Source organism: Puntigrus tetrazona, chromosome 6 (assembly GCF_018831695.1).
Source record: "Puntigrus tetrazona isolate hp1 chromosome 6, ASM1883169v1, whole genome shotgun sequence".
Taxonomy (NCBI): Eukaryota; Metazoa; Chordata; class Actinopteri; order Cypriniformes; family Cyprinidae; genus Puntigrus; species Puntigrus tetrazona.
This window is the reverse complement of record NC_056704.1, coordinates 14,495,356-14,523,320: the sequence shown is the minus strand read 5'-3', so window position 1 is coordinate 14,523,320 and position 27,965 is coordinate 14,495,356. Positions and strand designations below refer to the sequence as shown.

Genomic DNA, 27,965 nt, shown 5'->3' with positions numbered 1-27,965 from the left:
AGGGTTTGCGTTTTTGTTAATCACTTTTTAATTTTTGATAAAAAAAAAGGAACAGATAAAATACTAGGGTCTTTTTCTGACGCGGTTAATTCAGTTTCTGAAAGTTAACAAGTCTGGAATATAATTTGCACATCATAAAATCTTTTTTTTTTTCTCTCGATATTTCATAAGCTCTGCTGCCCCCTAGTGCCCGTATCAGGCATCTCATTTAACCCATGTTCTCAGAATCATCCTCTTCAGTTTTTTCCTTGGCAAATGTGAAGCTTAGAGAGGAAGTACAGTTATATGAGAATGTGGCAGCATAGTGCATCTTGACCGGCGCATGCTGTTTCAAAAGTTCTCCGGCAATCCAGCACGGTTGGAATTTTCCAAGGAGGACAGCTGTCTTATTGTACTTTACACGTCGATAGTCTCAAGAGAAGGCGCAATCCGCTCGACATTCGCTCATCAAAGCTCTAAACCGTCGCCCACACATGTACATTCCGACACGCTCCTCGGCTTCCAAAGAACGGCGCTCTTTGCGTATGTCTCACGACGATGGGCACAATCCATGCTGTAATGCACCTCGGGAAAATACGGGTTGCTCGCACATGCATCACGATGGCTGCCGAGGCACAGTATGAAGCTGAAAGTTTCACGAGTCAGAAATCAACTTTTTTTTGCACCAAGTCTAGCTGCATCGGAACTTGAGGAGGAAAAATGAACGACTCGAGACTGGCAGTTACATATTTGCATATTCAGAGAGAGAGAGAGAGAGAGAGAGAGAGAGAGAGAGAGAGGCCGGACAGCATCTACTGTCTGCTTCAGTGGTTCTAGCGGTTTCTTTTTGGCTATTTCAAAAGGTCTGCCGTTTACCTATGAGGTCCTAACGTGAGGGAAGGAGAGTATATTGACAAAGTGCTACACTGCACCGTTATACTTTTTTTTTTTTTTTTTTTCTCTTCCATGGGATGTGGGGGGTTTTGTTTTTCTGGGACTTATTTCCATAGTTACTGATTATCGATCATCTGCTGAAAATCGGCAATCAGGCTTTTGAAGTCGATCCGTTTTTCAGGTGTCGCCTCCCAGCATCTCCTCATCAGACTGTACAACTGTCAAAACATGAGAGATTACAATCAGACACGAAGCCCCGGAGCGCAGCTCTCGCCTGCCGTTTAATCATCTGACCCCGAGCGATCGGAAAAGAAAAGGTGCGATTCTGAAATTCATAAAGCAGGAGATATACTATGGCAGAATTTAAAACCTTTAAAAAAAGGGGTTCAATGAAGCAAAGACATGTACACCAATGTCAATTTAACGACGGACATGAAAAAATACAAATATTAACTTAAATGTGCGTTAAAAGCAAGCAATTTACATACATATAAAATGTATACTTTACAAAAAAAAAAGCACACGTAGTTTATGTAAATACATTAAATTTAAAATTGTGTTTGCGCAAAGATAAAAGATCTCTTCCCACGTCCGGCACAATGACGGTTACCAGCAGCAATTGAGAAGTTTGACAGTTTGTAAAACGGTCTTGACGGTTAAAAACACCTTGACATCAGCTTTTAGGTAACGGTTGCTCCTTAGACTTCTGCTGCATGTGTGGGTAGAGACCCGAGTTCCTTCGAAATCTCTATCATTACTTAAAATCTTCATTATTTTTTTTGCTTTGTTTTTGAGATGAGCTCAGAAAAAAAACGGTAAAACTGTGAAGCACTACAATTAAAAATATCGGTTTTCACATTTAAAAATGAAATGATAAGTCATCAGCGCCACATGACCCTCAGAAATCATTCTAGTATGCTCTTTTGCTGCTTAAAAACCCTTATTAACAGTGTTTAAAACAGTGGTGCTGCTTTTTAAACATTTTTATACATTTTAAATGTATTTGCTATAACTTTTAATAAATGTAATATCCTTTAAAAAAAACATTTAAATCTCAGAAAGCACTATAAACTACGATTTTTACCTCAATAAATTCTTAATTTGCTGCTTATTAGTTATTAACAGTAAGGTAGTTGTTATGTTTAGGTATCGAGTATGATTAGGGAGGTAAAATAAGGCATTAATATGTGCTTAATTACTACTAATAAATGGCTAATATTAGGGTAATACGCATGCTAATACGCAACTAAAACGAAGCGTTAGCAAAATCTCTTAGTGACCTCAAAAGGTTTATAAATACACACTTTTTTGTTTTAGTAAAGCTATGTATTACCCTGTCTGAGCAGCCATCTGGTTTTGGAAGTCTCTTTCCCTCCTCCAGGACTTTGACCAATCGTGTAACAGTCATCTGGCCATGTGTCGGACCAATCATCTTAAGGAACACCTGTGGGGGAGGAGAAAAGCCGGGTCACTGGCCTGATTTACAATTAAGCGCTGAGGTATTAAACGCTCATCCACGTCTCCTCTAGTGCTTTCAGAGGGTGAGGAAGCATTACGTGGTGCTTCTGCATTGTGTACAATGTGAAAACCGGACAAATCCCTCAATAATAAGGTTTGCTCCAAAAGCGGCACACAGAAATAAAATGGGAGTTGGTGTGCAGACGTCTACCGCAGCCGTTGGGTAAGACATCTGCCACTGTGGGCACAGACTGGCACCATCTGCCATGTTCTCAGAGACACAGACTCGTCAGCACCTCCCAAACAAGGGCTTCTTTCAGCCTACAGAAATGAACATCTTTCTAACAAGTGCTTCGCAAAAAATCTTTATTACCCTCCTGCTGCTTATAATCAAACGCTGAATTAGAAATGCAATCAAAAGTAAAATACTTACATAAAAGGAAATATTTACATAACACATTTGCATAAAAATAATTACAGGAATCTGTGCTAAGTGCAGCTGTTGTATTTTGTGGTATTATTTTAATCCTCCTGGGCTGTTTTTTCCTTCTCATATTTCTTTTAATGTATCACTTTAAATTATTTATTTTTTTACTTTTTTATTTTTCCTTTAATCATTACTATTTTTTTTTATTTTTGTTCACAGCACTTTGAATAAGCACTTAATAAACTTTTAAGCGCTGCTGTTATTATGATAAACCATTTTATTTGACACCAGGTTTACTCTAGCTACTAAACTAAAAACATAAACATTTTCATTACTTCAAATAAAAATACATTTTAACTGAAATATCGTTACATTCATAAATCTTACTAAAATAACTAAACCAACTTTATAGATGCATTTAAAAACCACAAAAAACTAAACGACAAACCCGCGGCAAAATTAGTAAAACATGAACTAAACTGATCCCGAAAGCAGAAAATGTAAAAACAATACTATACTACCGTATTCCATAATGCTGTCTCAGGGATACTAAAAACATCACTGTTTGTTTAATACCCAATCGGAAAAAAATCAAGATGTTAAATTAAGTTGCCTTAACAGGTGATGGCCATCATATTTTATCATTTCAGGTTTCCGATGGTGAGTTTGCAATTAGCGTCACCCAAGTTGGGACTTGAATTGCAAGTATGCAGTAGCTTAAGGCTTTTGGGACAGGGCTAAACACGTCTGACCGGTCACTTACCGACATCGGGCTGCATGAGGTATCACAGTATGTGAGCAGCTCATACATGGTCACTCCAAAAGACCAGACGTCAGACGCCTTGTAGAATTTGCAGTGGATCAGGCACTCTGGAGCATACCTGAGCAAAAGAAGAGGATTTCCCACAGGGAATTTCACAATTACATGCAATAATGGACACATGACATCACCAACGCATGGTTCATATTAGATTTAATGTAATCTAAATTAATGTATTTGGTCATTGCGAGGCCACTAATGAGAGATTCTTACCAGAACACCGGACTGTCCAGATCATCTTTCACAGTGTAATAGCCCTCATTATCCTTAATGCTTTTAGTCAGGCCGAAGTCTCCTATCTTCACCGTGTTTTCGTTCTCCACCAGAACATTGCGGGCTGCCAGGTCTCTGTGAATGTAGTTGCGAGAGCCCAGGTAGTCCATGCCCTGGAGTTAAGAGGTCAGAAAGCGGTAAGGGTGAGCATAATGTTACAGGGCAGGGTCGTGTTTTAAACCGAACACGTGAGCTCAGGAACCACAAAGGATCACTGGAAGCAGCTGTTGTTTTTGTTGGTCTCTTGAGTACAGGGCCATGAGGACAACAAACAAGAAAAAGCAAATAAAAGCAATGCGGAAAGCAACTGTTCACAAAATGGATAAACGAATATATCATTTAGTATCGCCATATGCATTATGAGAAATTAATACTTTTATTTGGCAAGGATATTTTGGTTTTAAATGAATGCTGCTTTTTTTTTTTCCTTTTTTTGTTTCTTGAGTGTAAAATCAGCATATTATAATGATTTCAGAAAGATCAGGTGATACTAAAGACTAGAGTAATGGCTACTGAAAACTCAGCTTTAACAAATGAATTTTCAATTGAATCTGCAGCAAATTACACACTATCTACCTCTATTTTTTATTGTACTACAGTGTATTTCCATATTACTTACTATGTCACTCACTGCATTACTACAAATTACATTTATAATCTGGCTATTTTACTTTAATATAAGTACAGTCTTGTTTCATCTGTTGTGCCATTTTCTTATACTAAAGCACAAGATTGAATAAGGTACTTTTTTGTTCTTGTGTGCTCGTCTGTTTGTGATTATTATAACTCTGAAGCATAATGAACCACTATGTTACCTGGCAGATCTGTACAGCATAGTTGAGCAGGGTTTTAAGGCCTATGTGAGCTTTGTTTCTAGGGAGGTATTCCTTCAGACTGCCTGCCGGCAAGAACTCCATGATGAGCTTAATGGATCTCCCACCTTAAAACAAAAACAAGATTTACTCAACCAACTCGTGCATTTAGGACCACAAGTCTTTACAGTGCTATATTATTTATGATGTTCAGATTTGTGGTTTACCTTCTTCATGGCAGATGCCCTTATATTTGACAATGTTCTCGTGGTAAAGTTCCCTCAGGATGTAAATCTCACGCCACAGGTTACTGCTCTGCTCTTCTCGGTTCTCCGGTTTTAATGATTTCACAGCCACCAACTCTCCGGTCCGATCTCCCCGCGGATCATACCTGCACAACTCCACCTTTCCAAAATGACCCTGAAAAAACACAAGGATGCACTTCAGTCCAACCAGCAGTTTGTTCTTGATGAATTTGAGAACACAACACACACAAACACACAGAAAATACCTCTCCGAGATCTCTGATCTTTTTGAGGAACCTCTTCTCAAACACTGTAGGGTCCACCTCTAGTATGGGAACAGGCTGAATGGAAGGATCTAGAGAGAACATATTAAAGATGACTTTTAATAGAAAACTGAATAAACAACAACAATACACACAAGAGTCAAAAAGAGAAGTCTTGAACTTATCTCTTGCACGGTAGCAAGCACTTTACTGTAAAACTCTGAAGTAGAGTACAAATAACTATAGCTGTTCTACATTACCATTCAAAATTTATAATGACTTTTGTGGCATTATAATCTGTTTATGTCTTTAATATGTTTCATGTGTCTTTATCTCTCGCAATATCTCTTTAGAAAAAACAAAACAAAACAAAACAAAAAAAACATACTGACCCCAATCTTTTGTACAATAAGAAACCTTAACAAACACTAAAAACAGACTTCAGGGGTAAAACATGTTTAGCATGCTTAGCAAGATGAATGTAGCACTTGGTACTAACCACAAGAGGTCAGTATGAAAAATAAGGAAAGAAATAAATCCATGATTTTGATACATTTTTAATAACTAATCTAGTGTTTATCTTTATAAGCCGTTTCTGCTTATTCGTTTTCCTTACTCTGTTTCTCCACCATGTCAATGTCTCTGACGATGGCCCTGAAGAAGAGTCTCTGGCGAGGGTCGTAGGTCATACAGTGGGTCATGAGTTTGGCCAGCTCCTCACAGTCAGGTGTAGCCAACTGACACTGCGCTGTGTAAAACCTCTCCTTCTGCTCAGAGAGATGACAAAAAGGCACTTATCAGCACAGAAAAGACCATGCTTACCGATGGACGTGTTTAACGCTGTATGCTGTATGCTGTTACCTCTGTAAGCTTTTTGTCTTTGAGAGGTATCTCTCCGTTGTAACAGATCTCCCACAGAGTCGTCCCAAAGCCCCACTTATCTGCTGCTACGCTCAGATTAGCCGTGTCCTGTACACACTCGGGAGCAATCCAAGGAATCCTGTCCACACACTCTGAAGAAACACACAAACCATAATGTCACACACGACCAATATTCTAGACTAAACTTTTATTGAATAATGTAACTTAAAACACTTAAAACACCAAGCTGGATTTTATCTGGTAAATATTCCTCATTTTAGGGGGTTCCCGCAGCCAATTCCTCATTCAAACACACACTGTAGTGTCAACAATCATCTTTATGCCTTTTAAAAAGGCATTTCAACTAACACCTGATCTCTCGGCTTAACTCAGTCCCTCTCTGTGCCCCTTTCATTCCCCTCTCTCTCTCTCTCTCGAACACCCACACCACCACCCCAAAAAAAACACACAACCAGTCTTTCCTGTAACAGTCCCTGGCACACAGCAAACAAAGAGCTTTTCTGGTTTATAAAAGTGCTTCAGGGATCTGAGCTGGATGTCAGCCAAAAAATTCCTGTCAGTTATCTTTTCCGAGCAGTCCATTTTCACAGTCCAATAGACCTCAACTATTAGATACACCACACTGACTCATGCATTTATCCTGGATAGACACTTGATAATAGTTGACATTTTACCCATATAACGTTTCATATACAATAAGTGCATATATGGTACAAAAATCTCTCAACCTCGTGTTGGCAGTAATATAATTAAATGAATATTAATTCATTTATTTAAATGATTTATCAAAATGTATAGAATATTTGTTTATTGTATCTCATTTTAACACCATGTTCAACTTAAAAAATAATAACTACATAAAATCTTTCAGATTAAGATCTTCTAGACATTACATACAGAATTAATAAGATTACATATAATAGTTGCATTATGTTCACATAAGAGGTGTTGTTTAAAAGTTATGAAAGCCTATACAAATTCCTTGATAATGTGTTATTAAGATATATATATAACAATACCTGTGTGAATGTTTATAGTGTGTTAACACGTGGTCATAAGGAACCTCTCACCTTCTCTGCTAAGGACAGTAATGGGTATGCCAGGGTCACTCAGCTTGATGAAGGGTCCTCCCTCTCCATCCAGACCATCTCGAGCCACCAGAATGTTCTTACTGCACACATATCCATGAACCAGCTTCTTGTCCTCCTACAGGATTCACACAGCACTTGCATTATTCACATTTTACAACAGCTTTTATTGATATGCTACACTACATTGCTTAAAAAACTATGACCATAATTAATCATCACATTTTTCTAGTTTTCTCCTTTAAAACTATTTTGCAAGTATATATTATTCCAGCTGTGGCAACGCTGAATTTTCAGCTCGAGAAAACATGATGCAATTGATTCTTTGATTAAATGATTCTTCAACAGAAATTTCAAAATTAATTTTTTTTTGTAAAATTATAAATGTGATTACTATCACATTTGATCAATCTAGATCAAAGAGTAATATTTAAAAAAATGGTGCTGACCAAAAACGTTTGAACAGCAGTGTATTTTATACTTTTTTGAGTTCACTTGTACCATACAAAACTAATTTAACATGTTTATTAGAAAGTTTTTCAATAAAAGGTAAGTGTATATCCACCTTTTTTCCTCACGTAAAAAAGGGGCGCAGCCATTTGTAAATTCTATTGGTATAGCTTCCGGTCTCATCTGCGTCCAGCTATTTTTAACTTTATAAGCACTAATTAGCAAAAAACACTGAATGAGGGTTTTTATTTTGTTAACATATATGTCTTGTGAAGTGTGCTTTGCATGTTTTCTTTCCACTAGTGCATTAAAAAAAAACTTTTTGCCTGTAGTGTCCTGCCTTAAGATTAATAATAATTTGTGCATTTGTGTCATTTGTTTGTTTCTTTACCAGATAACTGAGGGCACTAGCCAACTGTTTGGCAACCTGGAACTTCCAAGCGGTGCTGAGAGGTATGCTCTGTCTGCGCATGAACAGATCCAGGGGCCCATACTGAACAAACTCCTCCACCATGATATCTACAGACAGAGAGGGGCACATGATATGTTATGCAAATGTGCACAGTTATCAAATTCTCTTTCTCTCTGACACACAAACACGGTTCCTCTTGGCACATGCAAATTCTTCTTTGCAAACACACCGACACACCCATTGCGTGCACATAGGCAGTTATCCTCAAAGCATTTAAAGCATTGGTGAACCAGGAAGTGTGATTGGCTGTTAAATACATAACCTACAGGCTTTGTTTAACAATCGAAAGGAGCTTTGCGTTTGTTTGCAGCTTCCTCCACACAAAAATAGCATTTATGAAACATCTGCACGCCAAAGAAGCATAAAGCAAAAAAATTCGAGCCACGTAGATAATATGGTAATAAATTTTCTTTTAAACACCACATTCCTGACAAACCAATGATTTAGTATTTGATTTATCTGTGATTTTCTAGCAACAAGGAAATGTTTTTGTTTTTTCTTTTGGAAATATAACACAGCCAGTGTGCCAGATCTTCACGCTCACTCGGACAACGACAGTGTCCATGTTCTCTTTGTAAATAAATAAATTACTTTTGCACCAGTGACTATGATTGCTGGTTACAATTCAATGAGTGAAATAAAAAAAAAAAGAATAATCCATTTCTCGTACTTGTCATGCAGAACCACAACAGAACAAAATAAAAGAAACCAAAAATACTAAGTTTTAAGACCTTGTCTTTAAGATTTGTGTCTGGATTTGTGTCTGGAAACAGATGTTTATTACTTAAGGCTATAATATACAAAACAAATTTGGTAGTCTGGTAGTGTTTTTATAACAATTTACTTAAGTCTGCAAAAATCAACATTCAAACTTGTTCAGATTTTTAAAGTCATGTCAGGTATTCCATCCATTTACGGTCAATATCATTAGATGAAGCAATAAATGTGGAAGGTTGAAGGCCAAACTAGATACACACTAAAGACAAGTAAGAGTGGGGTACTTACTCTCCTGGTGGCGAACACACACTCCGTATAGCAGGGCGATGTGTTTATGAGAGATCTGGCGCATCATGCTCGCTGTCTCAAAGAAAGCCTGAGAAGGAGGCCCGAGAAAGACATACTTTTAACGATTTAAAAAGTAACCGCACTGATGAATATCTGGAAGTTGAGATAATGTGGAAAATTCAATTCAAACCCCTTCATGGTTCATTACAGTTGAAAATGACCACAATTAGGTTTCCATTTATTCATTAAGCATGGGCTTTTATCCAAAGCAACTTTCAAATGACGAAGACCGTCAGGAGATGGTAACGTTACAACAGCTCAAATCAATAATCTTGTTTGCTAAACTTCATTTAGTCTTACCAGAGAGATATCTCGATGTCCAGAGCCCAACACTTTCAAGACCACCTTCACCTCCTGTGAGTATCCCCCCATGTCATCGTCATCCTCACTCTTCAGCTTCAGAACACCAGCATAGATGTTGGTCCTCGTGCCCCGGCCCAAATGCTCACCCTGAATAAAAACCGCAATGTAAAGGCAAGGAAAACACATGAGCAAGTAGGTAGTCATTTAACAAACCCTTCACAGTACACTCATATGTTACTCATAGTTTATGTAGTAAAAAGAGCATTTTGGATAGTAAGAACCTGATCCTTTCTGATGTAATGAAGTGAGTGATTCAAATGAAAAAAAAAAAAAAAAACCACTACACAGAAAACAAAATACAAGTATCTGGGGTTGGAAAGTGATTTTGGAAATCTGTATCATTTGCTTACCAAGGCTGCCTTTATTTAAGCAAAGAAACAGTAAAGCTGTTCTATTGCGAAAACATTTTCACAATTTGAAATACGTTTTTGAAATTAATATATTAAAAAATGGTATTTAATTCTGTCACGAAAAGCAGCAGCCCTGTTTTATTATATTGGCAGCAGCCATCCTTTATTATATCCTTCAAAAATTATTGTAATATGCTGATTTCTTGTTGAAAAGTTGATATTTTTATTTTATATTTTCAGGAGTTTTGCAACTTGTACAGTGTACAATGGATTTTTTTTTTTACATTTCTGTATTTAATTTTATTTCTTAAAAACATGCCATGCAAAAAGTCGACAGCATGTTTAGTTTAAAATCCATGAAAATATTACCTGCACAATCTCCTCCTTAAGGATGCGGTGGAAACTCAGCTGGCTGACTTGTGGTTGTCTCTGTGGGGCGGGCTCTCGGTCTCTGGTCATCACTAACAGGTTGGAAATTTCTGAAAGACAGAAGAAAATCTGTTGTGATTCGTGGGCACCATATACAAAGTTTAGCCTCCGGTTCGATAATCCAGGAATGTTTATTTTCAATACATCTACACGTGTTGGCTTGCAGATAGCGTTTAACAACCCCCACCTAAACAAAGAACATGGAAGAGGAAGCTGCGCAGTGACAGTGCGAGGTTCAACAAAACACTTCACTTGCTACATCAAAACAATGAGCGTGTGTACGGGTCCATGTTTGCAGGTATGTTAAATGTAATTTGGGTTTATGTAAGAGTGTGTGTGTGTGTGTGTGTGTGTGTGTGTACGCACTGTGATGTTCATTTTGCAGCATCAGCTGGTCTTTTGACTACTCGCTGACATCATCTGAATACAGACCTACAGTGCTCTGTTTTAGGAGTGCAAGTAGGGTAAAGAGATCAAGAGATGTGAACAACGGAAACCCACATTTACTACATTTCCTGCCTGTCACTGATGCCTCAGCATGAAGCAGATGTAAACAAGCCCTTATACAATCTCTAATGTGCAATAACATGGCTTCTCACAATCATAACATTCCTGATGTTTGGTTCGCATTATTACAGAGCTGTTGAGTAACTTACAGAGCACTCACAGAAAGAAGATATTTAGTACCTCGTGTATTAGTATACCAATAAATCCCCAAAAACTGATTATATCTCAATTTTTCCAAAAACATTTTAACCTTGATTTGAAATTGGAAAATAAAGTTACATTTGGACCCTTTTTTTCCCCTGCATTACACAGACATCTGTCACACTCTCTTAGGAACACTTAACTCGGTCAGGCTGGGGATCCAACTGAGGTTTAACTGGATAAAGGATCTGATCCTGTCTCGGTTGTCTGAAATATGAGACTGCACAACTATTAGCTGCCAGATGCACAGCTGCCCGAGGTCATACGAGGATATGACTGCATGTATGCGCAGGCTGATATTTGCCATCTCTAGGGAGCACAGTGACACTAACAAAGTATTACATAAAAAGGTTAATTCCTCTTTCGGCTTGAACCACTTAAAGATTATTGTTAATCCATAATGTATACAGTGTGGAAAATTTGGCAGTTGGAATACTTAGCAAGTCTGGTTTGCACAATTCAAAAAGTCACCCATAAAACCTGTATTGTGCTTGAACTAGGGGTGTGCAATATATATATATTATCTGTGATAATATTGAAATCTTGTTGTTTCAATGATGTGCAATTTGTCATTATCGAGTATATCGCAAAAAACAAACAAAACACACCTACAGGGTGCACACATACACGATGTGATGGTTAGATTAATGAGAGTTTAACAAGCATGACCTTTTACTAAATGATTCAGTTTGATTCAGTCAATGATTCATAAAACGCATTAAAAATAATTGCAAAATTCAAGACATCTCGGCAGAAAATGTATCTCTCTATATTACTTCATGCAGTTAATCAATATCTCATGCGGAGTGCCATCTTTTCCCTCCAAAAACCTGCATGATTACAAACGTGACAGATTACATGTACAACAGTTCAGTAAACAAGAAGTTAATATTTATAGGGTAATATTTACATTTAAAGAATAATACTTATGCTTTAGACACCATATTGACTGTTTCTGCTATATTTTGACAACTAAAATTATTTAAAAACAGCCACAGCACTGCTTTGCGTCTCTGGGTAACATGACAGCGTTTCTTTCCTGATGAATCAACCAACCTTTTGAATGATTTGGTTCAACTGCAATGATTCACTCATCAACAGTGACTTAGATAGTGCACCCCGAAAATAAATATTCTGTTATTAATTACTCACCATTACTATCAACTAATTTTACGAATATATGAGAACACTTTACACTTTATTGTGTAAAGAAAACTAAAGTAAAGACTTTAACAATTTGTTTCCTCCTCACTCGCCACAAAATATTGTCTAAGTATCGTTATCAAACTTACAAATACACAAGTAACACTCACAAATCTATCAATATCTCTCACTTATATCAGAACACATTAGAAAGTGTTGAGTCATAAGTAATTGCTACGAAAAATTAACACCTGACATATTTGTGCACTTATTCGTAGAAATGTAAGATCATGGGGAATTTTTCCCCTACATTGCATTTGTTAAGTTCATTATTACTCACTATCTAAAGCATGCATTTATGAAAGATAAAATGGTAAACTTAATAATTTTACAAGTTACAAAGAATATTCAGCTCCAAAACATAAAAGACTGTCAAATCAATTACTCCATTAAGGTATATCTTTTCCTGTTATAGCATCATACCAGGTCTTCAAAGCTTATCATATTACAGTTTACTTAATGTCAGTTATTATGTGTCAGCCAATTATGGTTGGTGGCATTGGCTGGTATTTCAACAGATGTACAAGAAAGTACAAATTTTGGGTGACCATAAAAGGCTAGCAAATATGTCATCTGCGGATTTTAATTGTGTATTTCACACACCACACCGAAATTTTCAACATCCTCATAACTGATGACAATTTAACAGATCCCAATCAAGAAAACAGAGATCCATTCATCGGGCACCAGTTCACATTGAACACTGGAAAATCCTGACAATTCAGCCAGAGGCAACTTGTAAACTTGGCAAAGCAATGACTTCTGATTTCAGTTTCAGTATAAGACATGACTATTCACTTAAGTCAATGTGCTAGGACTGCAATCTATCAATGGCTCTACAGAGAGAATGTTAGGGGCTTTTTCTAGTGGAAATCCCAGGCCATCTGTATAGGCTGCGAATTAAATTGACTTTAAATAAAAGTAAAACACAGGATACAGATTCAGTTTATCTTCAGACCACAAATAATAAGAATGGAATCTCAAAAAAAATGTAGTCAGTAAAACTGACGATCAAATGAATTTCAACATCAGATGAATGGCTGACTGAATTGATGGATGAGTAAATGGACTGGTTAGTGGGGCATGGACTAGAGAAAAGTGAAGAGATAAAAATATGAAGTGTCTGAGGAGATCATTGTATGAGGTGTGTGAGATCGAATAACAGATTTATGGATAGAAGGGTCAATATATGACGCATTTAAGATGGACGAATAGAGAAACAGGCAAATCAATGCCTGAAGGGTTTGGGATGGATGGACTGATAGACTGATGGAAGGATGGCTAGATAGACCTTAAGTTATGATGGATGGCCAGACTGTATGGATAGACAGAAAGATGAAGATTTTTGATTTGGATGGATGGATGTTTGACTGAGATGGATTATATGGATTATCTGTGTCTGTATCTGTATATGATACTGCACCACCTCTATCACATGACCGATTGAACAGAACGAGTGCCGGTACCTCTGGGTTGTGGTGGGCAGCAGCGACGCAGCTGGAAGCGCAGGTTTTCTGTGCGCAGGTTCTGGCCCTGTAGGTGCTCCAAAAGCTCCTTCAGAGAGGGCCTAAATGTCTCTGTCCCATACAGTCTGTAACCTTGAGGACTAGTTTCAATTTGGAAGTTCTTATACTGTGGAACAGGTCTGGATTCACATATGTCCATCTAAAAGAGAGAGAAGAAATACATGAGTGACAGAAAGATTAAGCACAAAAGTAAAAGCACAGAGAAATGGTGCATGAGAAGAATAGCAAAGGGAGAGAACAGGATTTGTTAAACAAATGCTGAGTGGTTGTAAACCGATCTCCCTTAAGATAAAGTAAGTTTGCTTTTGGTTGGCAGTGTGGTGTTTGATGGCGACTATCTACATTTGTACAAAATTTGCTGTTTAACATTTAATATACAGAAAACCTAACATGCATTTGTTAGTCCTGCATATATGTATTTAACAAACTTGTATACTTTCTGTTGATCTGTATAGTTCAGCTCAGTTAAATCAACTCAATTCTATTTGTATAGTATGCTGAACAAGGGAGTTGTCACAAAAAAGAAACGCAAGGAAGCATCAGTCTCTGATCCAGCATGTGTAACAATGTGGTTATACAGCTACTTATACAGTGTAATACAGTTCTCACATTAAATAATAACTGCCAAGAAAATCTGAAAATGGGTGCATTGTCTTCGTCTGATCCGGAACAAAAGAAAAATATTCCACAAGCTACACTGAAGCAAGATCCCAACTGTAATTCATGGCTAACTTCTAAAAAACATTTTCACACTGATTTGCTGCCAAAACGCGATGTTGCAATATTTGACAGAAAATCAGTGTTATATATCACATGAACACGTGTCATGGTCAGGGAGAGAATGAACAAAAAGAACCAGATCTTCTTGATTTCCTGCAAATAATACCACAAGGAAATCTGCCCTATTCAAGACCTGTCCAGTCAAAGCAAGACAATCGAGACAAAGGGTTTCAGTTCCCAGTGTACTGATTTCACAAAAATGTGTATCCCAACTGTACAAATTAAACTAAGCCAACCTGTGTTTGGTGTCAGTATGTGTGTGTACCTCAATGCAGACAACAGTCATGATGATGTAGTTATAATCTGTGCAGCTCCAGCGCAGGACGAAGGTTCCTTCTTCATTTCCCTCCTGTCGAAGTTTATGAATTGCATACTCTGTGCTGTAAAGAAACAACAGTCAGAACTATTCGCAAAATTACTTTCCTGAAGACAGCTGCACCATAAGTACAAGGTGTTCAAACACAACACAAAGCGCCATCGAATCTAATTTTGACCAAATCCATTTCATTAACTTAATTGTTGGTTGGTTGTGTTAGTCAAGATTATATATTAACCACTTTTTTTAAATAAATAAACCTAACTAAATGCTTGCTTTGTCGATCAGTATTACATTTCTTACTGCCACTGAATTCTTCTTGTTTTTTGATCCATTATTCATATTATGTAATTCCTTTGCTACTTGCTACATGCCTTACACAAGCACATTCTTGAAAGTCTAATACTTGTAAAATCTTTACTATCTTGACAAATAGATTCTAAGCTGGTGCGCATTACCATGGTCACAGAAATAAACATACATATATTTAATTATTATAGTCATATTAACAATGTGTGAGTATTGTTATTCTGGGCCTTATGACAAAGCAGCATTTACACATTTGCCGAACAGAGAGTTAAAAAAAAGAGCATTTATTGAAAGACTTTTCTTTGTGACATAAAAAAGTCACTACTGATCAAATTATTGCATCCTTGCATCAAGAATTAATTTCTTTCACAAAAAAAAAACTTATTGACCCTGAACTTTTGAACTATAAAACGCCTCAAAGTGTCTGTGTGATCCTTGATATCTATAACTAAAGCATGCTAATGTAGTCATACCAGATAGGTCCATGACAGCCATTTTCTAAATTCTGGACCACTGATGAGGGTGCGACTTCAGTGCACAGGTAATGATGAGCGTCTACAGTCAATCTGAAGTAACCATCAACCAGTGCAGCAAAGGACAAAGCTGCGTCACGATAAAACATGTCCAACTCCTGTGAAAGAAAAAAAAAAAAAAAAAAAAAGAATACCTTTGTATGCCTTTGTATCTACTTAAATGAATTTTTTTAATACACATGAATTCAAATATTCTCTGATTGGTTATGACTGTATCATATTATGAACGAATGCTTGCGCTGAAATCAAATTGTACCTGGTTAGGACACAGTGTAGCAGATATTGAAACTACAAAATTACCATGGTTTTATTATCCTGTCTGTAAATGGTCACACAAGACTCCTTAATGACGATGTGGGTGATTTCGTAGAAGTCAGAGAAAAGTGTCCATCCGTTGGCTTTCCTTTTGTCATTCTTCTGCTTGTTGTCAGCCTTGTTCTTTCTAGATTTGGTTTTGTCTTTCACTATCAGAAGATTCTATTCAAAAAGGATACGAGACAAAACAATAACAGAATTGAAACAATCAATGACATAAAATCCAGGATTGCTGATAAATTTGTAATATTTAAAAAAAAAAAAGCACTAAACTCACTGGTACGGTCTTTCTCCTCCAGGAGATCCCAGTGGTTCCGGACACATGCACTTCATATCCCAGTCCGTCATCCCCTAAAGGAAGAGTGTGGGCCGGAGATCCCTCGCTCTCAGCTGATACTTTCAGGCTCTTGGGCTCAACAGTTTCCCGACCCAGACCCTGGGTAAGTGTTTCAAGAGTGGAGAGATACTTGACCTTCAGGTCATAGAGGGTTATGTTGCTGTCCTGGATGGTCTTGCTATTGAACTCGTTGAGGAAATTTCTGAAAACGTTGTTGATGCGTATGCGTGTGAGGAAGTTGCGCTGCTTAATGTTCCGGTTCAGACTGTCCGGAATGAAACGCTTGTAGCTACGGAGATAAAGAAGAGCACTGAATTAAAAAAAGGCAGAAAACCAATATGATCAGCACATACACCAATTCCAGTATTTAATAAACCGTCTCTCTAGGATACTTGAATCTGATTGGTCAGTGTCAGCATTAAAAATACAACTGACCTCGGAATGCTGTAACTGACCAATCAAAAATCAAGTACTCCAAAGAGATATGTAATAAAAGATGTTAATAGTTGGAAGTGCCATTTAAATATTATCAGCTACAATCATTTTGCAGATGCGTTGTATAAAGAGGACTGTACGGGTCACCTGGTCTCAGCTCCAGCTCCTGATAAGGGCAAATTATTGCTCTTGGCATGATGGGTAATGGCCAAAACAGCCATTCCTAAACACTCGTTCTCTATCTCATGAAGCTCTATCTCACTCTGGGGAGCACGCACTGGAGCAAGTCCCCTCAGAAAGTCATACTGGCCCTAAAACATAAAAACAAAACTGTGTGTAGTATGTGTCAAGCAAAAAAAATAACCTGATCTCTCTCTCTCTCACACACACACACAACACACAAGTGTTCATATCAGTCCCAGAGATGTTTGAATAAATAGCATTAAAAAAAAACATTTAAATACATATCAGACTTCAAAGAAAAACAGCCAAGATGATAACAACAGATACAACATGAGAGTATTTGAATAATCAAACTACAAAGCTCCGGTAATGAAAAACAGGCGATATTACTTTTGTTTAAAGTTGTCATAGTGACATGAACAACCATGTAAGCGATACCTCAGGTGTTTCCTGTACTCACCTGTGCAAACAGGTAGTCAAGAGACGCAGCATCTAGTAAAGGTGTCCCCTCAGGGCCCTTCTGAGAGACCAAAACCCCTTTCTGCTTGCAAAGTGAGTGTCTCCAAACTGGAGATTCTGTCTCACTAGTGCCATGCCAGTTTGTGAAATAAAACCTGTGAAAACAAGTAAAATCAGCTGTTAAAGGATTCATGATGTTTTTCATCTACACATGCCTTTATGAACCAGGGTTTTTTAATATGCAAGTATGAAAACTAAACCAATTTCAACTTTCTGTAACATTTTATTTTTAGGGTTACACATATTAGTTGCTAATTAAGCACATATTAATGCCTTATTCTACCTGACCTTATTGCACATCTCCAGTCCTACCCAATACCTAAACTTACCAACTACCTTAATAACTGTGTGTGTGTGTGTGTGTGTGTGTGTGTGTGTGTGTGTGTGTGTGTGTGTGTGTGTGTGTGTGTGTGTGCGCGCGCACAAATGTGTCTTGATTATGAATGTGGCCAGAAAATCATGATGACAGCAGGTGATAGCTTACAAAAACATACAGAGCATTACATAAAGGATAACAACAAAGGCTTACATTATGTAAATATACGAACATATGGTAAATAAGGTGCACAAGCTACATGCATTAGCAAATCATGTGTCAACAATCAGTAGAGAAAAGAACAACTACACCTCCCCACTGCCACGCGAATGAGAGCTCATTGTAAACAGGAAGCAGCATGAGTGAGAAAAGTGTGCTGTATGCCACAGAGGAAGAGAGGGTGCACAAAGGTTGACCATAATCTGTTTGTGTGCACAACAGTTAAGCTTCACACAGCGAGACAGCGATTCTGAACCCACCACTCGCTTTGTATACAGTAATTGACTCTTATCTTAGTTTCACTGGTGAAAAGGGGAAATTCAGGGGATCCTATGTTGTACTTTGCAAAATTTACATTTTATTAAAATGAAAATGAAATGTCTTTCCTAATAAGATCAGCCTGAAACCATGTCAAGGGATTTGATTCTTTAAGTATTTTCTTTTATTCTTTTATTTATTTTTATTTTGACCTAAAAGGGGACTGTAACGGATTTGTAAAAGGTGTTCAGCGGGGCTCTATACTGTCCATATGCATTTTTAGCATTTAAAATTTTTAGCATCAAGCTAAATAGTATTGGCTGATATTGAAGGTGTGGTAAATGATTTTTAAAAAAAAAAAAAAGTTTTTAAAAAGTGGATTGGACTGAGCACCAAAACACAAGTGCCAGAAGCTTTCAGAACAGGAGAGAGCCTGAAAACAGATGCAGAAGGTTGTTTTAATCCTTCTCTATACATGAGCAATGTAGGTTTTGTGTTTCCCAGAACTAAGCCACGGTGTCTTTTGCTTGAATATACCTGTGCGTCATCTTTGCTTGTTTGTTTCAGTTGCATTATTATTTTCCTTCATTCAGCTATAAAGTCTGGAACCTTCTTCACTGTCTATATCAAACATCAGCTCCCAATAGTTTGCACAAAGAGTGAGAAAAATGTTCCTAATATAATTTTTTTTCCTTTAAGTCCCCTTTTAGTGATTAATTGTTCCATGTGTTGTATAACGTGTATGTTAATGGGGGGGAGCAGGCATCAAGACGTGTTTATATTGGTAACTTCAAATATCAAAGACATTTTCCTTTACTAGAACACTAACATCAAAAAATAGCCCAAATCAATAACCAATCAATAAATGTACAGGTTACCTTTTTATTTTAAAAAGCATTCAATTTTATCTCATTATTTATTATATCTTACTAATAATATATTACTATTATTATAAGACATAACAATATAACATAATGCCTCTTCTTATTACACTAATCGTGACAATTTTCATAATCATGATTAAAATAATGGCACACAATGCCAAAAATCTTTATTTATATATATATATATATATATATATATATATATATATATATATATATATATATATATATATATATATATATATATATCTTTAAATAGTTTAACAGCTTTTAGACAATAAACTTGCTAGAGAATTAGAATGATGTAAGCCATTACTGGAATTTTTTAATAGGGTTTTTGAAAAGCAATTTAATGATAGATGTGCTTTAAATGTAACGCAACAATGATGCTACATAAAAACTACAATTGCTTGCGTTTCTTAACACACAAATAATTAGCTGAAACTTAAAAGCATTATTATTTCATTATTATAAGCACTATTATTTCAAAATTCATGACCCATTTGAATTTTTTTTTTTTTTGGTAAACTTAAATATCTTGTGTGGGTATGTGGGTATGTGGGTATGGGCAGCAGCATTCAGTTGTGCCCACTCACCTCATACGATAATGAAGCTTGATGCTGGTCTCCTCTGTGATCTTGAACACATGATTGGGAGCATACCAAAGATCCTGGCTCTCTTCATACAATGCAAACAAGTTGTGACACAAAGGTGAGATGTCTGGGGAAAAAAAAACATTCACAATTAGAGCCTGATGCAAACGGTTATTTTTATACCTGCCAATCTCATAGCGCTCAACAGCAAATAACCTCGTCAGATGATGCTTAAGAGGAAATACTGGTTGTGGAAATACTAATTGCTGTTTATAAGAAGTGTTTACCAAGCAAAAGAATTTGATAAATCTTTACAGGAACATGAAACAAAAGTGGGTCAAAGGTTTCTCCTATTCAAAAAAAAAAAAAAAAAAAAAGATACCGTACATTCGTGCTAAAGCTACAGATCACAAAGCTTGAGCAAGTGTGAATTTGCCATTTTGTTTTAATTAGTTATTTTTTAACGTGTCTGCTTTACCTTTATTAGGTTTTTTTGTTTATTCATTTTTTACTATTTTATTTTATTTTATTTTTTCAAAATAATATAACATACAAAGCAAGAAGTATGAACAAAACAACGACAAAGTGAGAATGAAACTAATTTACAAAACATAAGGCTAACATATAAATGTTAATATAAATATGCATTTATTTTTATTTCAGATTTAACTATTTACTTACAGAATTCTAGAAATACATTTGCTCCCTGGGAGTTGAACCCACAATTTTGACATGGTTACCGTCATATTCAGCTGGACTAGTAAAAAAAGAAAAGGAGTACTAAATACATAACCTTTTTAAGTAAAACCAATGGCTAACTACTGAGTGTGAAAAAAAAACTGTGTGAAACAAACACCATCGTAGTTCCTCTCTAGCAGCTGCTTTCTTGTCTAATATAAACTTCCCTTTCTTCTTTCACTGTCCAAGCCAGCTTTTGTCCTTGGCCGTAACTTTGAGGAAATTATGGATGTGACATTTAAACCCAGCAGCCATTTTGTGGCTGAATATTGATCAAGAGCCAAATAGACCAATATGGCATTCCATTGGGAGATGGAAAGGGGCGGACAGGACGGTCACAGTGTTTCTCATACTAAAGTCAATGTCTTGTCATAATCCACCCATGTCACATGATGATACCAACAGTAAAAACCCTTTAAGTTCCTCTTTTGTGTTCTTTGAAATGCTGATGGTACAAAAGCCCCATTCCTCAATCGCACAATCAAAATACGAAACCGAATGCATGAAAAAAATGTCCCTTTTTATGCTTGTATTGATTTTGAGCTGTAAAAACCCTATTTTTTAGTGCAGTGTCCTTTCTAAAGCACACTTAATCCTGATGAAAAAAAAAACTAAACAGAAATAGTACACTAATAAAGGTGCACATGAAATCACAGACGCTCTGTGTTAATAACTGTAGCTCAAACTTTGCTTTGACAACTATTTCCATCCAAATAGTTATGATGAAATGATGCATCACTGCTAAAAAAACATACCATCATGACCACACACTATGTCCTCAGAAATGCATCAGAGGGTGCAATGCTTTAGCGCTCTAAATAGGTGGCTGGCCAAACACTTACGGCATCTCTTAGCGGCCTCCACGCAGAGGTCTTCCGCAGTGTGGCAGTCTTTGAAGTACTCGAGCTGGTGTGTGTCAGGCAGGTAGAAGTGGATTTCCAGTCCTTTCATTACAGACGGAACGGTCATCTCTGCCTTCCTCTGCTTTTTCATCTTCCCACACAGTTGCCTGCCCAGCTCCATGACTGCTAGTTCTGGCATCCAGACACTGCAGGATAAACAGAGGTAACAGAGATTTATTGATAAACTGTGGGTAAATGGTTTCATGAGCAACGGTTTACTGCTAGTGAAATTCCAAAAGGTCACTTTTATAACATCATATATGAATGAACCATACATTTTCACGTTGATGTTTTTGAGTAATAAGTCAGTCGAAGTAATAATAATTTTAGTGTCAACGATAATAAAATTTCATGGTTTTCAGTAGTACAACAAAAACTATTAATACTCACGTAATAAAAAAAATACGGATAAATAAGGAATAAATTAAAGCAACTGAATCAAAATTATTGTGATACCTTAAAGGAATAGTTCACCCAAAAGTGAAAATTACCCTATATTTTATTCACCCAGAAGCCATACTAGGTGTAAATTACTTTTTTCATTCAGATGAACACATCTTTTTTTTTTTTTTTTTTTTTTTTGATTTATCCTGGCTTTTCCAAGCTTGGTAATGCAGGTGGATAGCGGCCATTATTTTGAAGCTCTGTGAATTGGATAAATCCGCAAGTACTGTGACGTAAAACTAACCTGTACGCCTTCAGGGGGTTATCGCATGTCCTGTGATTTACGTCATCTGTTGAGTCGGAAATCATCAAATAAGCCCCTGAAGTACTTGCGGATATAACCAATTTACAGAGAATCAAAATAATGGCCGCTACCCACCTGCATTAACAAGCTCTGACTGTATTCATCTGAAAGACGAAAGTCATACACATCTAGGATGGCTTTGGAGTGAGTAAAATCTGAGTTAATTTTTATTTTTGGGTGAACTATTCCTTTAATTTATTTGTATTAAATTACTTATTTCACTTAATAGAAGTATTTTTTTAGTAAAAATAGTTTAAGCACTTTCAAATAAACAATCAGTTACACTCATACAAGTCACTTATGCTTACCAAGACTGCATTTATTTGATCAAAAATACAGCTGAACAGTAATATTAATACCATTTTAAATAACCATTTTCTATTTTAAAATGTAATGATGGCAAAGCTGAATTTTCAGCACCCTCAGTGTCACATTACTCCAGTCCTCAGCGCGCTAAGATGATGAATCAAACGTTTCTTATTATTATCAATGTTAAAAAGCAGTTGTACTGAGTAATACTTTTGTGGAAACAGTAATCGTTTCCCTTCAGAAGTATCTCTTTTAGTGGGCTGTTAGTATACATTAACAGCTCACTGAGACAAGCATTCTGAGCAAGGTGCCCATTTTATCATTCAAGTAGCTTAAATATGCATGTGATCATTTGAAAGCAGCCATCTGTCAGTCAGCCAGTACATACTTTAGAAAGTAGCATCATTGTAATTGGCAGTAGACAACAACAGATGATCACACACAAGTGAGTAACATCAGTATACCAACACAGGTAAGTATGATTGAAGAAGAGAAACAGGGGCAGAGAGAAAACAGCATGTTGCTCTTTTTTGAGCACACTGAAACCAATGAGATGTGCCTGTGTGTTTTTTAATGAGCTGTTGTTAATATGATCCCAGGGCTAATAAAATCTAGTCCACATTATAATATTTCACAATTTGAATATTCTAATATGCAATATGTCATGTAATGTGTTATAACATCACAATTTGAATATTCTTTGAATATACTGTTCACCAAAACAAAACCAAGCTACAGCCCTGACTTACATTAACCATGGTATTGCTGTTAATCAATGAAAGTACAACATGCTCGATGTCCTCTCAATAGGCGCCCTCACAAGAAGCTATTTAATTCAACCCCCCATCTTACGGCAAGCATGAGGATGGGCGAGATGAACGCAGTTCGCATCTGAATCAGATGGTTTTGACTCAGTGGATCTCCCTTCAGAGCCTGTGGATCAATTTGTGTTTAGATGCCAAGATCCCTGCTGGCATGTGAAAGGAGTTTCCTGAGCTGAATGAACGCAAAAACAAACTGTGCTGAAAAAGAAATCTAATTGGAACCCATTAATGACCGCATTTGTCTTTAAAGTGGCTTTAGCGAATTCAAGAAGCTGAACAAACTGAGAATATTGGTTTGGATTTATGAACTATTATTATAATTAGATCTTAAATTCAATCAACATTCATCACCTCACGGTCTGAGCAAAAAGTACTGATAGGGTAAATTTCGCATATGATTACTTTGAGCATTACAGGAATAAATAATTATTCTCTGTGTGTGTGTGTGTACGTATGCATGTTGTATCACAACTGTATTCACTGTAATAGTGCTGGCATAATGGGTTAGCTTTGATTGTTAGTTTAAAAAAAAATCCATTTAAAACAAAAAAAAAATTAAATGCATCACATTTGCATCAAATTACCAAAAAAACTAGTTAACGCTAAAGTGACATTTAATGCAGTATCTATGGTGAGTCTCTTCTGACTGCTGCTATCAGTCTCTCTTCATTTTTTCCTTTTCTTTTTTTGGAAGTCATGAAAACACCATGGAGTCTTTCTTTTGTTATTTGAGCAAAAAAAAAAAAAAAAAAATACATTTCTTGCATTCACTGCTCTTGAAGTTAACCAAATTATGACAACTTTGCTGAGAAACCCAGACATTTTAAAATTATCCATGCGTAAAAAAGTTAAAGGTTTTGGTACGATACATTTTTGTTTTTATTTTTCTTTAATTGATGAGAAATATTATTTTTTAGCCATCATTTAGTCCCAAATCAGTTCCTAGTATTGAGTGATCTGCAACTGTTTTTTAATACAGGCATAAACCAGGTCTATTTAATTTCATTTCCACTATTCTAATAATTAATTAATTACTTATTATTAAATCTAATCAATTACTTGTTTTCAATACTTTCCAATTGAAAATAGTGAAACAGAAAATACAAACCCTAATATTAAACATGAAGAGGAAATTAAATATCTAATAGTTTTTTGGAGAAAATTTTAGAAAGGTCAAGTACCTCCTTAAGACCCTTACTTCTACCCAGGGTTTGCACTTCAATAAACATCCAACAGTCTCTCACTGAAGCCATGCCTTTAAGCCAAACTTAGTTTTGGCTGATATGTCAACTTATATAACATAACCACTACTGACCCCCTAAACAGTCTGTAAAATGACCAAACTTAGCAAACTTTCCACATGTTTGTTACCATTTAGTTCCTTTTTAATGTTTTACTTGCATTTTATGAGAAGTTCTGCTTTTGTAGATTACTGTGAATCGTGCCTGTTTGCCTTCTCATTTCTAAGATGCCGTCCTAATTCATCTTGGGAACTTTAGAGAAGGGATAAAGTTGAAGTTTGCTATTCTCCTGCAAGCGGTCTCCACCTGCTTCGGTAGAATTCACAATGCCATTCTTCTGTTTACTTGACAGTGGCCTCACTTCCTGAGGTGTTGACGTGTTGCTCTCTGATAAAAACCATGGTTAACACTCGCTTGAGTATAAATGTCAAATGTGTGTAGGTGCGGGAACCAGCTCTAACTGTTTTATCATAATAGCACAATGAAACGTTTCAAATGAACCTAAAAGAGAGGTAAGTTTTTTTTTCATGGACAGTTTAGTCAGCTTTGTCATGGAGACCCTTCTATATCTACAGTTAAAGGTTACCATATCTATATCATATTCACAGTGAAAAAATCGAAAATTGAGAAATCTGAAACCTGATTGAAGCTTTGTTTTCAGTTCATACAACAAAAAGTTGAGAAAACTAAAAAATCTACTAAAGCTGGTTGCCTTCTTCTTAATTTTTTTTATGTTTTTACAGTGCACATTACTTTTATTCTAGACTTCAGTTATGTTATTTTACTTGATCCTGTAATAACCTGTAGGCTAATGTCTTTAAATTTATGCGATCAAATTCACACCGTTTCTGCGTTATTTTTCTGTATAATAACTGCATAGCAGAAAGAGGAACAAATAAACTGTTAAACTTTTCTTAAATGTTCTCAAATATGTCAATCATTATATCAGGTATGACTTAATGAAATATATCTATCAATAAACACATCATTTCCACAACTGTAGACAGTCAAATTTGTCATATCATTCTTACAAAGCAGTCATTACCCTTCAAAAAAAAACAAGAATCTTATTTGACCATTAGCATTTAACTGTTCTGTATTTTTTTTATATATATATAAACATTCTCTTCTGCAACTAAAACAAGAGCTTGATATCTTTCTGTTCTGTTTTGACACGTATGGAGGCATAATGTGACTTGACTGTGTCATATTCATTCCCAAAAAGTGCCTCTGGCAACTTAAATACCTTTTTTGTCATATTTCAAAACATTCTGCAGTTACTATTGTCATGCAGGCCTCATTAGTCCACAGTAACATGACCCGTTTCAGAACACCACACTGTGTAACACGTACTATTCTAAAGGGAAACTCCATTTGCAATGTTCAGCAATAGCCACACAAAGAATACGGTAAGACCTCGCCATTTCTCTTTGCCCTCAGTTTAATATGACTAAACCCACTTCACAATCTGCTTTCACTTTTTCTTTTTCCTTTTTTATTTGGGCAGTTCTGTGCAGACACCAGTCATATCCTAAAGAGACTCTTGTCAAGACTATTTAACCAACATCATGACGAGAGCTTTAGAGTGATCAATAGTCCTCTTAAAATAAATGTCTTCTGACAAAGTTTTATTGATTAATTAATATGAAGCTGACGCAGAATCTTAAGGGCTGACGTTATGAAATCATAAGTCAGTATAGTGCTGTAATTGAAATAGGCTTTCCTACCAATGCAAGCCCTGCAGGTGGGAAACGTAACTGTTTTCTATCTTTTTGAAAAAGATTGGTTAGTACTGTTATTTAAAAGGAGTTCCCCACTAGATCCTCTATATAGGAACTGAAGATCTCTCGCAGAGTCACTTTTTCCCATGTTTGATCATTCTACTAGTATCAAATTGTCCGGATGGTGTAATCATTGTAAAAACATTGTATTGTTGTGGTGCTGCTTTTACTTGGAAATGTTTACCTCATTTTTTTTTTTTTTTTTTTTTAAACTTCTCTTTAAAAAAAAAAAAAAAGTAATGTAAAGTCAAGACAACTAGAATTGAATAGCTTTGCTTTTGATCTTTGATAAGTAGCCATCATCCAGTTCTACAATCATTTTAAACATATTTAATTTGTGTAATTTGTTCGGGCACTCATCATACTCATATATGTGTATATATATATATATATATATATATATATATATATATATATATATATATATATATATATATATATATACACACACACACACAGAGAGAGAGAGAGAGAGAGAGAGAGAGAGAGAGAGAGAGAGAGAGAGAGAGAGAGAGAGAAAGCTTTTAATCACCATCCAAGTTATCACTTTTTTAGCTGTCCAAAAGAAAAAAAAACGAGAACAACTTTGCATAAATGTAATAACACCTATATTGTTATTAATTTTTCAAAATTATACATTATTTGTTTGTAATTCTAGTATACTGTGCATTTATTTATTCATTGTGAAACTCAGGAATAAGCATATCAGTTATGGGCATAAAAAAAAAAAAAGAATAAATAATCAACCTCGGTCGATCTCTGCAAGGCGCATCAAATATAACGCAAGCCCAAACACTTTTGTTCGGCAAATATACAGTTTGTGCTAACAGTGTACAAGCGTTCACGTTTCTATCGACAAAACTGCAGTCACAGCAGCAACAAGTTTAACCATTTAACTGCTGTACAGTCAAAGAATGGAAAAGATATGAAGAAAACGTAAATATTAAGCCAGTCGGCAACAATAACACACACAAAAACAAAGCTAATGATTTTTCCATAAGTGATTTTTCGTTTAACCAGGAGCTAGTGTGCTTTATAAAAACGTAAGTTTTCATTATTTTACAGCCATGTAGCAGCCTCTAAAACATCCAGAATCAGGTATCATCAGATTAAAAGCAACGGTTTGCAGGTAACGACAATCACATCTACAATTTAAGTCCAGTGATGACTGATTCTACACTATAGACCCAGATGAGTTACTTCTTGTATACTTTAATCGACATATTAAACTGACAACTAACTGACAACGAAACGTCTAACAACTAGATATTTACTAACATCGCACACGAAAAGATCAAAAAAGGCAGCCGTAGAGAAAGACTCCAGTACATATAGTCAGGATGTAAAGAGTTACGGCCCTCGTCCTTACCTCGCCAGGCAAAGCTACTTCCGTTTAATTTCGATCATTACGGACGTTTGAACACTTCCTCTCGGTAATTTGTTGATGTAAAGCGCTCGTTATTTAACTCCAAAATGCTCTCCGGTAATATAAGGTTTATCCCACGAGATTTATTTTCAAAACAAACTTCACTTCACAGTGGTACAGCCCGTGGTTAAGTCTTCACGACCAACTAATCTTTCCTGTCAAGCGTCGACCACATTCCCGAAAATAGGGTAACGACGAGCTTATGTCACATGCCTCCCATTGGCTCAACCGGCTGTCAATCAAATGCGGCACCAATGACATTAACTCTTAGGCGGAGAGAACGCTAGTGGAT

At 36.2% G+C, this 27,965-nt stretch overlaps 1 protein-coding gene across 1 annotated transcript; it reads right to left on the bottom strand.

The window, feature by feature from the left end:
- Positions 1 to 4: 4 nt before the first annotated feature.
- Positions 5 to 27,854, bottom strand: jak1 (Janus kinase 1). The gene is made up of 24 exons (XM_043240965.1): positions 27,617 to 27,854; positions 21,285 to 21,490; positions 19,708 to 19,831; positions 17,376 to 17,529; positions 16,880 to 17,043; positions 16,238 to 16,586; positions 15,946 to 16,122; positions 15,586 to 15,743; positions 14,753 to 14,867; positions 13,648 to 13,846; positions 10,211 to 10,320; positions 9,429 to 9,578; positions 9,069 to 9,156; positions 7,983 to 8,110; positions 7,124 to 7,259; positions 6,033 to 6,184; positions 5,788 to 5,938; positions 5,175 to 5,263; positions 4,891 to 5,083; positions 4,667 to 4,791; positions 3,792 to 3,964; positions 3,522 to 3,639; positions 2,207 to 2,317; positions 5 to 1,091 (listed from the first exon to the last, which is right to left on the bottom strand). The coding sequence occupies exons 2-24, from the start codon at positions 21,481 to 21,483 to the stop codon at positions 990 to 992; spliced, it is 3,465 nt and encodes a 1,154-aa protein (XP_043096900.1). The 5' UTR covers positions 21,484 to 21,490; positions 27,617 to 27,854; the 3' UTR covers positions 5 to 989.
- Positions 27,855 to 27,965: the final 111 nt, after the last annotated feature.

Excerpts from the sequence above, each read along its gene's own strand:
- jak1 (XM_043240965.1), bottom strand. The coding sequence starts at position 21,483 with ATGCCAGAACTAGCAGTCATGGAGCTGGGCAGGCAACTGTGTGGGAAG. Across the intron at positions 4,792-4,890 it reads GGGCATCTGCCATGAAGAAG|GTGGGAGATCCATTAAGCTC; the intron begins GTAAACCACAAA and ends TTTTGTTTTAAG. Across the intron at positions 3,965-4,666 it reads ATGCTGTACAGATCTGCCAG|GGCATGGACTACCTGGGCTC; the intron begins GTAACATAGTGG and ends TCTTAACTCCAG.